At 37.0% G+C, this 13,129-nt stretch overlaps 1 protein-coding gene across 1 annotated transcript in view; it reads left to right on the top strand.

Moving 5' to 3' along the window:
* Window positions 1–10,744, top strand: part of col25a1 (collagen type XXV alpha 1 chain) — a gene marked incomplete at both ends in the record, with an annotated part of 39,942 nt that extends 29,198 nt beyond the window's left edge. The window contains 16 exons of the mRNA XM_079451489.1: window positions 386–430; window positions 582–626; window positions 745–825; window positions 1,074–1,136; window positions 1,784–1,834; window positions 2,423–2,449; window positions 2,901–2,981; window positions 3,729–3,764; window positions 4,325–4,378; window positions 4,849–4,902; window positions 5,736–5,762; window positions 5,938–5,991; window positions 7,477–7,563; window positions 7,855–7,932; window positions 9,939–9,977; window positions 10,718–10,744. Coding sequence (XP_079307615.1) covers window positions 386–430; window positions 582–626; window positions 745–825; window positions 1,074–1,136; window positions 1,784–1,834; window positions 2,423–2,449; window positions 2,901–2,981; window positions 3,729–3,764; window positions 4,325–4,378; window positions 4,849–4,902; window positions 5,736–5,762; window positions 5,938–5,991; window positions 7,477–7,563; window positions 7,855–7,932; window positions 9,939–9,977; window positions 10,718–10,744 — 849 coding nt within the window. The remainder of the gene's footprint in view (window positions 1–385; window positions 431–581; window positions 627–744; window positions 826–1,073; window positions 1,137–1,783; window positions 1,835–2,422; window positions 2,450–2,900; window positions 2,982–3,728; window positions 3,765–4,324; window positions 4,379–4,848; window positions 4,903–5,735; window positions 5,763–5,937; window positions 5,992–7,476; window positions 7,564–7,854; window positions 7,933–9,938; window positions 9,978–10,717) is intronic.
* Between the last annotated feature and the right edge of the window lie 2,385 nt (window positions 10,745–13,129).

Here is a 13,129-nt window from a genome sequence, read left to right as displayed (position 1 = left end):
TTGTCGCTCATGTTCTCACCTGTGTTGTTTGTTATGTTCTGTGTATAACCAAAATCTCTCAGCCGTAACCTCGTATCTCCATATTTCATCATTTGTTATTTTTTCATTTATTATGAATAATGGTCACCCTTCAGGTTCGTCTGTGGGTTTTGCAAATATTTAACCACTGAAAAGTATTGAAAAGAGCATATCAACTTGAACGTATCAGCGTTAAACGATATAAAAAATACAAAGTTTTTTCCATTTTCTGAGTTGCGGTCTTGGAGATACGAGGATGTGTTGCTTGTATTTTAAACGTACCTCATAACTTTCTTAATCAATGTCAAATATTAGGGGCTTTTAACTTCAAATGAATATACTATGATCTCATTTTGTTGTGATTTAGGGTCCTCCTGGACCTCCCGGGCCAAATGGACCAAAGGGGGTAAAGGTAACAACATTCATGCTCGATTATTCATTAACATTCAGGGCTTTATGGGTAATTGAGAGTCAGATATTTTATGTGCTTGGAACAATATAAAGATGATATAACAAACCTGAAGTCTTTGAGATCACAAAGTGTTTCATTTTTGCTTTCTCAGGGTGATCAGGGTGTTCCTGGACTTCCGGGCCTGGATGGAGAACGGGTAAAGGGGACTGGAATATTTGTATTGTCCAGCTACTATAATCTGTCCCAAATATCTCACCCTATCACTTATTACATAATGATACCTCAGAATTAATATCATCCACACATGTTCACAGGGTCACAAAGGATCAAAAGGTGACATGGGAATTCCTGGAATATCAGGCGAAAAGGGAGCAATGGGACTTCCAGGCTTACAGGTGAAATGCTTTATGTGTCATTTGTTGATATTAATAGTGTTCCGCTTTTTTTCTTTCTGGATATGTACATTGTATTCCATAATGTACCTCAAATAACCATGTTCTGTAAATAACATGGTACAAAAATGTCAAGTATAATAATATGGTATTAGCATTAGTATCATAATAAGGGTAATTATAAATAAAGTCTCAATCTGTGGCATGGTTAGATCAAGTTAAGTGATTCTTTTTTGGTAATGTGTGTGCAGGGTGTGAACGGTCTGAAAGGAGACAAAGGAGATGCCGGGCTGTCCGGTCCTCAGGGACCTTCAGTAAGTACAGCCAACAACAGTGTACAAACACAATGTGATCTAAGAATGCATGCATAACAATGACAACATCAGTAAATGTTTTGATGGCTAATGTTTTTCATAGGTTTGAATGTATAATGATAAATTCATTTTACATTGAGTTATATTTGACAGACTGTGCGATGATTCAGGGCCATTTAAATTTCATTCTTAAATCAAGAGTTATTGTTACCTGCTGTATTTCTTGTGCGCTGTATATATACGAATTAAGAGACCATTTCAACAAAATCAAACCTCAGGCGTGACATCCAACCGCATCACAAGACACATGAAAACTGTGATAAAATCATTTTAAAGTATTTTTCCTAAATGTAGAAATATTACTAAATATTAACATGAACTGGTTTTCTCTGCGTATCTGAGGTCTGAAAAAGTATAGAGTATCTTTTCTGTTATTTCACCTGTTTCTCCGGTTTTATAAATGCAAATAGAAACATTTTATTTGAAATTTGGGAGAAATATCGTTGGTAATTCATGGAATGAATCAAAATGTTAATTTAACCTAATATGTTGGTGAATTCAGAAAAACTGAAAGTAATTTTGGAATGGTCTCTTAATGTTTTCACCCCTGTATATTTCAGTCACACATTTGTATTTGTTTGTCTCAGATCATTGGGCCCCCCGGGGCACTGGGGCCTCATGGACCACCTGGACCCATGGTGAGTTAAAACTCCCAGAATACATCATTACACAAAACATCTATGTACATGTATAATGTTGCCTATAGACAGTCTCATTGGACGCACATGCCTGGCCCGAAGTAAACATCTGGTCTGTGTTTTGTTATAATATCACAATTTGATATGGAGATTTTTGGGGGTATATTCATTAAAATAAAACTACTCAACAGTTATTGATTCGTTGTGGAGGTCTACCGGAAGTTAAGTTTGGGTCACATAACGTTTGTTTACTGTCTACACACACATACATCTGTTCTTTCTACATTGATAGTTAAGTAAGCTTGTAGTTTACTGCTTAACTTCAGGTCTGTATAAACTCAAATCATATCCATAGATTGCGTAACATGAGACATTCTGTTCATGTCTGCAGCTCAGGTTTTGCCCACTGAAATCAACATTTGTCATCTTATGTTTTACATTGTTTTTTGTCAATGTCTTTCAAATGACTGTGCAGTCTATCTCGGAACATACCAAACATTTTCGTAGGGACTTTAACACGTCGGAAAGCTGTCAAAAGCAATAGGTATTACATAAAGTGATGTGTTGTTTGTTATGCATGTTTTACAGGGTCCTCATGGATTCCCTGGACCAAAGGTAAGTCATTGGAGGATGTCTGTGATATAGTTGAAATCAATGCCACGTCGTATAAGTGTATTCACTTCAATGTGAATCACACAAAGTAATCCCACCCGTCATGATAAAATACTGATATTTGGTGTTAAAGGCATACTGCAAATTTGGCATAAATCGTACAGAATGCAAAACAGTATTCTGCTGAAGATGAAAGCAATTGGTTTAGTTTTTGTATGATTTCATTGGTCCATTATTATTATTTTCTTATATCTGCACTGTTTATTCAACAATTTCTTATCTGTAGCTGCTTTGCATACGCTTGCATCCTGCAGCAGGCCTTATTTAACACAATCAAATCTTTATAGAAAATCACATCAAATTATTTGGTTCATCCAGTCAATGGAAAACACAGCCAGGTGTTCCTGGGTGAATTTAACCCAGCGTTCCCTAACCCAGCCTTCTCTCTATTTAGGGGGAACCCGGGTTGCATGGTCTCAAAGGATTGCGTGGGGAACCCGGGCATAAGGGCGACAGAGGACCCCTGGGTCTCCCCGTAAGTACTGTACACGACAGCCGTGCATCCTGGGATCTCAGTGCTTCTTTGACTCAACATCCTCTAACCCTTCCCATCATCCCCCGGCTGTTCATTTGTATGCTGTCGAGAATGTGTCACGTTTCTTAAAGGGACGATTCACCCAAAAATGTTTTGTATTGCTCAGAGGTTACTCTTTTTAGAGATCAGGAGTTTGATGGAGTTCTCAGTGAGGCTTAGAGAGAAATGAAAACAGAAACACGTGAGACAATTGTTGAAATCCACGAAGAGCATGGAGGTGTAAAATGAATAGATCGTAGAGGTAACATAATCTGTATTGGAGTAAATTTGATGAGAAATGTGTTCGTATCGAGATCTTCTGTAATATTGACTTTTGATCGCAGACTTGACAAATCCGACCTCTTCTGAAACTCGATTTCGACTGAGAAATATTCGAGAGGCAGATGAGACTTAAGCTAAAGTTTCCATTTGCTCTCCGTTCAAACTCCTTGACGTCTAAAATAAATATTAAAGAGATCTCATATAAGTCTGTGTTATTTTACTCTTGGTTTTTGGGCGAACTGACCTATTAATTGAGTTCATTTCACCTGCTATGTCACCCCTTAAACCTTACGTGTTGGTTAAACGTCCATTTGTTGTTATGTTGGTTAACAGCTGAGTTGATAAGTTTTTTTGTCTGGTTCACTGTGTTCATCATGTACTAATCCCACTTTTCATACCTCCACTCATACCTCCATAAATGCACAGGGAGCGTCTGGCTTAGACGGCAAGCCGGGACCCAGGGTGAGTCTCAAGCAACCACCATTCATTCCCCCACAACCATCATACAGTAGATCTTTAAAAAAACAAATACCAAAATGAGTCACATTTACGTTGAATGGGGGAGAGTGGTTAGAATCTTTACACCTGCTAGTTACATCTCAGGTCGCAAGTCAGCCGAGACTACTCAAGGTCTGTTTAGTATTAAAAACATAACATGTCAATACACTCAACAATACACGTTTTTTACATATGCTTACCATCGTATTACATAGAGCGGTGGATGTTACATCCTCAAAAATACATATAAAACAACAAAACATACTCTGTCTCTCTACTGATGAGTGTGACATTAACACAAATTTAACACTCACTCATCCATTAACACACTAGTTGTTGTTTCTTCATGCTCCTCGGTTTGTGTTTATATGATGTTTGTGTGCATGCAAATATGATACGAGGAATATGTGTTTAGTTAAATGATGCTCATTATAAAGATTGAGTACATTTATGGCAGTCTGATTCCAACTGTGTTTACAGGAGTCTTTATAAAAGCAAATGTCTTAACCCTCCCTTATTTATAGGGTATGGACGGACCAGTCGGTGCATCTGGTCCAGCGGGTCCAAAGGGAGATACAGTAAGTTTTTATTATGGGTTTCGTTACTTTTGCTGTTTTTGTTATCTTACGTAGGTCAGATGAGGGTGAAAACTGAAACTGATTTCATATCTCAAAGTGATGGTTCAGCCAAATATAAAAATTCTGTCATTATCTACTCACCATTTTCATTTTAAACCTTTCTTCTGGATAACGGAAAAGAAAATATCTTAAAGAACGTCTTAACCAAACAGCACTGGCCCCCGTAGACTTCCGTTGTAAGAGCACAAAACCACCGAAACATTTCTTAAAATATCTTCTTAGGTGTTTTACAAAAAAAAGAGTTTTGAATGACATGAGGGTGAATAAAAGGTGGCAAAATGGTGATTTTTGATTGAAGTTTCAAGTAGAAATGACCTTCCCCTGATGATGTTTCTCTATAGGAATTTTAAGTCGATACTACACATTAAATGTGTTTACATGAAAGATGCTGTTCAATGTTTCTGTCGCAGGGTGAGAAGGGTGATGTTGGCGATCCTGGACCCAGAGGGCCATACGGGTTACCTGTGAGTACTCCTAAACAATTATTTTATTCCCTGCTGAACAATAGAAACCATTACAAATCCTAATGGTTTCCATTATAATACCATTATGAACCGTTACATCCCTTTCCATTAAAACCATTACAAAACTCAGTTTTGGCCATTATTCCAGTAGAATTGAACATCCCACCAAAAGATTCCATTATATACCAGTAGAACCAATATAATTTCCATTAAAACCAATAGAAATCCTTTTAAAACCATCAAAACTATTACAACGTTTTAATTGTTTCTATTGTTTTTTTAACAGGGATTAAGACTAATTTCAATTTTTTACTGGGTTTTGGGCATTATTCCAAATAGGATTGAATGGTGTTTATTGATTCCCATCTGCCATATAACACTCCATCACATACTGTACCAGTAGACACCATTATATTTTCCATTAAAACCAATACAACTCCCATTATAATCATTAAATCCATTTTCTGTTGTTTTGGGCAGGGTTGTATTGGGTTATTTTGTAGCAAGCCTTCACAACATGAACAGTTAGACAAAGTCCGAAATAATCATTTGTGACACTGGCTGTCATAAGGGTCAATCTTTTTAAATTGAGATTTAGAAATCATCTGAATAGATAAAAATGAACTTTCCATTGATACATGGTTTGTTAGGAATGGACAATATTTGCCGAGAGCAACTATTTGAAAATCTTTACTAAAGATCTTTACTTAATTCTCTAATGATTTTTGGCTAAAAGACAAACTGAGCATTTCGACTGGTTTTGCCCATTTCAAATCCCAATTTCACAAACGCTCTCTCTCTCTCTCTCTCTCTTTCTGTCTTTTTTCTTCAAGGGAGCTGCTGGAACACCAGGAATGGATGTAAGTTGTCTGTGCAGATGTTTTGCTTGTGTGTTGGCGTGTCTTGTGTTGTATCCGGGTCACTTTACGCTGCTGTTCTGCCAGCCGTAGCTTCCCACAACCCCTGTGAAGTCCCTCAGCCCTGGACCGATCTAAATCCAGGCTTGTGTAATGACCTGTAGTTGTATTTTTTCAGGGGTTGCCAGGCTTAAAGGGAGACAAGGGCGACGAGGGGGAAAGAGGAGAAAAGGTGATTGTAACAGAGATGTTGTGAAGTAGGGAATGATTCGATCTGATGTCAATGGACATTTACAGAGTAGATCAGGAAACAGAGACCGGATTGGGAGATCGGTGTGAAGATCTTTTCATACATTTTACAAACATATTTTATATTGCTGAAGCGTTCAGTTTGGTTTAAGAATTGAGTATTTGTATTTCATCATTCAATTTATTTTCAAACAACCTTTTTGACCATCCCATAATCATAAAAGTCTGTAAAAATCATTCATAGTTTATTGTCAATTGAAAATGTTTTGTTTTTTACTCCATTGAGAAATACAGTCCATTGACAACAGGCAGTTGGTTTTCTAATGCTCTGTATTGACCTCTTTTCTTGCATGTTTTCTGTAACTAACATATGGATGAATTAATTCAAAGAATGTTTAGTTTTATACTTATAGGAGAACCTTTTTATGTCTAAATGGTTCCAAAAAGAACCTTTAACATCGGAAGAACCTTTCTGTTCTTGAGATTATAATCCAGATGATTCTTTTACTGAATGCTTCTTTGTGGAACCAAAGATGGTTCTTTCTTACCGGTTTATCATCTCAAGAACCTATTTTCGCCACAAAGAATCTTCGGATGTTAAAGGTTCTTCGTGAAACCGTTTACACAAAAAATGGCATCGTAAAGCACCTTCATTTTCAAGAGTGTATTACTATTATACATTTTTCTATGCGATGAACAAAAAAAGTAAAATGCTACATTTATATATGATTTTATTATTTTATAGATTATGATTTGGTAGATTACGTCATGACTTTTAATGTAAATAAATCTTTGCTCATGGTTCTTCTGAAAACTGTATCCCTTCCATTTTTTGTGTGTGTGCATCGCATGTTCTACAAACACTCATATACGTCATACATTTATTTTAACAATCACCCAGTCTGTACATTCCCTTTTTCACCAACATGTTTTATTTGTTTATAATGAATAAGTGTAATTCAACTTGATCGAGCAGATGATGTTGAGAGAACAGTTTTTTCTCTGTTGCTGTGAAATGATGGAGGGGATACAGTTTTGTTTCTGTTTGTGTGGGTAGATCGGGTTGGGCTGCTGTGGGGTGTTTTCCTGCTTTTCTTTCCCTTCCCTTGTAAGACTGCTGTTGATCCTGTTCCCTTTATCGACCTGCTCACATCTCACGTATCTGCAATTCCCACCTAACTTTTCCTCTGCCTTTCCTGTCTCCGATGTAATTATCCATTTCCCTAGTAACACTTCTAAGTGGCATTTTTTTGACAATGCAAAAAACCTTTCCCTATATGCCATCATTTAAAATGTGCAATACATTTGTTTGCCTGTCAGACTTTTGTTTCATATTTTAATATTTACACTTGTAAGTTCATGGTGAAGTATGTTGCACATAAGCCTAAAATACACAGATGCTGGTCTGAAAAAACTCTGTAGAACTTTTGTCATCAGACTTCGGCTGATCAAACTGTTGTGTCCACAGGGGGAGAAGGGAAAGAAAAGCAAAAAAGGGCCTAAGGGGGAAAAAGGAGAACAGGGTGCCCCAGGATTAGATGCACCCTGCCCATTGGTATGTCCCAGCCGAGAGCTGGAAAGCCGCTCCTCACGGCGGATCCTCAAGGGAAGAGCCGTCCCGTGGTCAGAATGGCAACCCGCCTCATCCTTGACATAATTAGTCCATGAATTAAAGCAAAATTGGTCCTGTAAATTTAAACATCAAGGATTGACGGTTCAACCTGGTTGCTAGGAAACCACTGGGCCGCTCCTCTCTGCCCTGTGCCGTGTCCTCTAAGCGAGAGGCCGGAAGGGCGCCTGCAGCCTCTATCCCAATAACACTCCCAGTTCCCTTTCTATGATGCAGGGTTTCCGGGGCTTAAAGGGTGAAAAGGGAGAGCCAGGTCAACCTGGTTTGGATGGGCTGGATGCCCCGTGCCAATTGGTACAGTATCTTCTTTTCCTACCTCTCCCGTGCATGTCTCCTCCTGTGTCCCGAGCAGCTGTCATAAGTGTTCATAGCACTTATATCTCCACGCATGGCTTATGAACGGTGGAGCTGAGCTTATTTCTTTGTCCTCTCACATTTAGCACATTCACCCACTGCATGACCTGAATATATATACATAGTATATATACATAGATGCCTCATTTAAGCAAGTTGAGTGACATGTTGACTGTTCAAATATGGCGGACATGTTTGGACCGGTCGAATGTGGCATCTAGGTAAACATACCTTTGGTTATCCCTACTAGCACAAATATTCACTCATATATCTCTTATTAATTAGATCCTCTTAAATATTTGAAAATACTTTTCATATTTTCTAGTCATTCTGTCATGTGGCCTCCTATGGCATCACAAGTGCTTTTCTTCCCTGTTAGAATAACCTTAAATATTATCGTTGTCAGTCAGAAGTAACATTTGATTTGACTTTCTAACTAACTCAAAAATATTACTAACATCCCTTGATCCCCATAATACTCTATGTTGTATTGTACCGGTACAGTGGTGCAGTGATCTAGCACAGTAGATACAGCTGAAGCATGAGTCTATCTTCTCCAGTCTTTAACTCTTTCCTGTAACTTCTTAAACTATATATCTGTTCCAATTGGGCACTTGATCCAACTGAAGGATGAGGAAAATCACCCGTCATATCCTGAGTCTCCAAGTGAAAATATCCAGATTCAGGGTTTTGAATTCATAGTTTTGATAACATGTGATTCAAAGTATGGTGCACTATTAAAAGTAGAGCATTGGGGCATGTGTGTATTATTCATATGCAGTGGAGTCCACATTGAATAACTGAAACTCATAATGTTATTTAGGCATAGATATAAACAAAATGTACAAATGATCAAATGTAAAAATTACATTATGTAATTATGTAATTATAAATATTGTATATTATGGATTACTAAATATGTCTTTTATAAATAATATTACATAAGCAGTTTTGCTGTGGTCTCAGATTTGATGTGGACTTCACTTGCACATCATCTTTTAAATAAATGTATGAGTAATAATTTGCATGTCTGGTTTTGGTTTAGTTTGACTTTCATTGTTTTCTTTGAGTTGGCCAATGGTGTTTAAAGACTGAAAACCAGTTTGTCATTACGGCAAACAATATTTTTTTATTATGATTTAGCGAGCATCTTCCTCATTACAATGCATGGTTTGCTTTGCCATGAATCATTCAAAGAAAGTGTGGATTGTTTTTAATTATGTTATTTATTGCATAATATTGTCTTTGCATTCACCATTGACCTTTGACATTATCACAATAAATCATCATTTCAATTTAAAAGTACTTTATTGACATATACAGCCGTGGAAAATATAAGAAATAATTTCAATATCCCAATACAGTTATTTATAAATGTACTATTCATAGGTTTGTGTATAGGTAAAATTATAATTTTTGTTTCATTCTGTGAACAAATAACAATATTTCTCCTACATTTCAAATAAAAATATTGTTTATATTTGCAATTATTTGCATGAAAAGGAGAACTTGAGAAACGGGTCAAAATAACCCAGACCTCAAACACTGCAAAGTTCATATTCACTTTTGAACAACACAACAGTAATATTTCAACATGTATTGGTAAAATAATATTTCTTTATATGATGACCTGGATTTTAATCACAGTTTTCATGTGTCTTATCATGCTGTCAGTCTTTCACATTACGATTGTGTGACTTCATTGATTTTGTTGAAATTCAACAGACACCGGACGCGAATGACCGCAATACATCCAGAAATCTTGATTAAATGAAAATCTGAAATGGTTCCTTGTTTTTTCCCACGGCTGTATATAAACAAAACACTAAGGGCCCTATCGTACACCCGGCGCAATGCGGCGCAAGTGTTTTGCTAGTTTCAGCCCGACGGCAGCCATGTAAGAGAGTTACTGATTTTGCAAACCTTTCATTTTACCTCCACAACAGGGTCCGGATGGACTTCCAATGCCAGGCTGTTGGCAGAAGGTACGTTTAAACACAGTGCCTTAAACATATCCCCAAAGTTGTCAATGAGATGTACATTTAATAAATAACAAACTGAACAGCATGAGGTTCATGTAAAGCAATGAGAGATGACTCACATCTGTTGTCTTTGTGTTTCTTTTGCAGTGATAACTCTAACTCAAACCGCATGGAGTTTGTAAATAAAGCGTCAGTTTTTCGTATGTACGTATATTGTTTTTTAATTCAGAAAAGTATCGAGTCTATATATGAAAGTGGATGTAGATGTATGTAAAAAAAACACGCTCATGGCGCTCACACGTAGCTGCTGCTTCTTATCCCGTGTGGTCATGGCAACGTGCGTTACATTCGCATCAGCACTGTGGATTATTTTAAACACTTGACCAGTAAGAGACTCGCCATTGCTCGGCTTTGCATGGCCCTTGGAATGAGAGCGGATACCAAAGCAGACTAACAGGGTAAAATGGAGGAGTTTTCAGACTCGGGCGGATGAGGAGGGGAGAAGGCGTCTGAAGCATCGGCTTTGGTGTGCTTGATGTACTGTGTTCATCTATAAACCCATCACCACACCGTACTACCAGCTCGAAAGACTAAAGACTCCATCCGCACCCCCGAAACAAGCATGATGCCAACCTGAAGTCCCGTGTACACATATTACTTGTGCTCAAAGTGTGTGTCCATCACTAACTGCCTGTGAAATCTGTCAGATTTCAATCAAAAGATGTGATTTTTCTTTCATGAAGGGTGTCACGCCTTGGCTGGTGGCTTGAGAAAGAGATGGAAAAGTTTGGTTTGCTTTATTTGTATGGAGGTCGGTTTGGGGTCTGGCCACTTGCGTAGCCTTTTAGCGACAGCTCGCGTTATCAGAAGAGATGGAGAGAAGATGCGTCCACCGTACTTTCCATGCCCACCCTTGGGTTTATCCGCACGTTTTTGCTTGAAGCTGAAGTTGGACGGTGTACGGGATGATGGCATCTTGGTTAACTCTTCAGTTGATGATGAACTGATCTACTGAGCACGGCAGGATGGATTTGCGTTTGCTCATTTTGTGTATTATAGCCTCCGGTGCCTGAACTCATTTGTTATTCATTCCTTTATTGGAAACGGCTATATCTATGATTTGTGATATAGATGTAACACTGACAGAGTGAAGTTCACGTAAAGAGTTCAATGTGTTACATTCTTCATGGCGTCTGAAGGACTTTAATGTCAGAAGTGTTTTAATACACACTGTGGTTGCTGAACATGTGTAAAAGTGAACCATGGTGTCTATTCAGCTGAGCTTCAAACAATCACAAAATTCACAAAACAAACAGCATGGTAATGTTTGGCATTTTTGATCCCGCTCTACTACATTCCGGTGTCTATTTAAAAATGCACAACCTGTCATTCTCTTCATTTCTCTATGACAGATTCAAAACCATTTGACCATTTGACACTTTTTAACACAGTATTCTAAACAAACCTGCATGACCACAGATGTTTAAATGTGTTTATCCGTATGGACTTTACGATATTTTTGGGGCATTTTAGTTTATGTTTTTGACAATGAAGAAAAGATTGGTTGCTTATTTCGTACGTACTGAATTTGTTGCAAAAGAAGGTTGTTTTCTTTCTTCACATTTTATTTTTATTATAATCTGCTGCTTTACATACTGAAGTATTTTGGTTTATTCTTAAAATGGCAGATTGGTTTATAAACAGTCATTCCTTAAGTTGAAAGACTTTTTTTCATGCAGTGTTGTGTGAGGGAATTTCGTATGAGATCAACACGTTTTCATTATTGTACGTATTTTATTTGTTTTGGGCTTTTTGGCCAACAATCTTATGATATCACTAAACATTAGTGAGATTTGGTGAAGTAATTTTCTGGATTGAGTTGAAGGAACCAGTCACAAGTCTCATTGACATGTAGCAGTGTTCTGTAACAGATGTAAGATATGTTTCACATTTCTTTCTTTCTTTCTTTCTTCATTGAATGTAAAATAATATATGTATAGTGGACTATGAGTGTGCATTTAAATATTTGTTCGTTGGATTTAAAAAGTACAATTTCTCATATGTAATGATGTATTGTGCACCATATACAAAAACTTGATGTCAGTTACTCTGCAGTATTGTGATATATGAGAAAATATTTTATTCACTTTCATGTTGGCACAGTTGATCATTTTGTTATAGTTTAACATATGCGGTTATAAATGCAACTGAAAACAGTAATGACAGTGCCGGGTTTTCACAGATGTTTGTTTGCAAACCGATAAGTGTTTAACTGCATGCGTACCAGACACATCATTATTTTTATAAGCCATTTGTAGGCATTTTCCCAAATATTTCATAAGGTTTGTGTCCATTTATTGTTGGTGTTGTTGTAATGTCTGGAGTTCTTTGAGAGAGTTGTCTTATGTTTTGTATATAAAAGTCATGGGAGCCAAATGTGTCTTTCAAACTCATTTTGTCTTTTGAAGGTTTGCTATGTTAAAGGGTGTTGGTGCTGAATGAAACATTTCCTTGTTTTCCCTGTTTTCTTTTTTTGCCAAACGTTACAGAAAATTCCATTGATTTGTTTTCCTAAGCGTTGTAAGTTATGACAATCTATGATTTTCTTACGTGTGTGTCTTTACAATGTATTACCTATTATTTTGTTTTAGCGTGTAAAATAATTTTCAACCACTTTTTAATTCAAATAATACAATTGCAAAATGTACAGAATAACTCCTCGCCATGTCTGAACAAACACTTAAAAAAGAACGCTAAGATCACTTAAGTGTCTAATCTGATTTAATCGTTGAAGACAAAGATTTGTAGATTTGTAACATCCATTGTAATTCAAGGGATACGTTATTACTTTTAAATTTCAATTCTGGCATCATTTACTCACCTTTGTTTTGTTCCAAATCTGTATACATTTCTTTGTTCGGAAAAACACAGATTTGCCCCCATTGACTCCCATAGTAGGACAAAATACAATGGTAGTCAAAAGTGCCCCAGAACCGTGAAAAAAAATGATAACGTATTTTTCCAACTATGGTAGTCAATGGGGTGCAAGATATGGTTGGTTATAAGCATTCGTTCTAAACATCTTTCTCTGTGTTCATCAGAACAAAGACATTTATACAGATTTGGAACGACGTGAAGGTGTGTAAATGATGACA

This window comes from Barbatula barbatula (genome assembly GCF_947034865.1).
Source record: "Barbatula barbatula genome assembly, chromosome: 1".
Lineage (NCBI taxonomy): Eukaryota > Metazoa > Chordata > Actinopteri > Cypriniformes > Nemacheilidae > Barbatula > Barbatula barbatula.
Note: the sequence above shows the minus strand (reverse complement) of the source record. Positions and strands in the feature narration are given on the sequence as shown.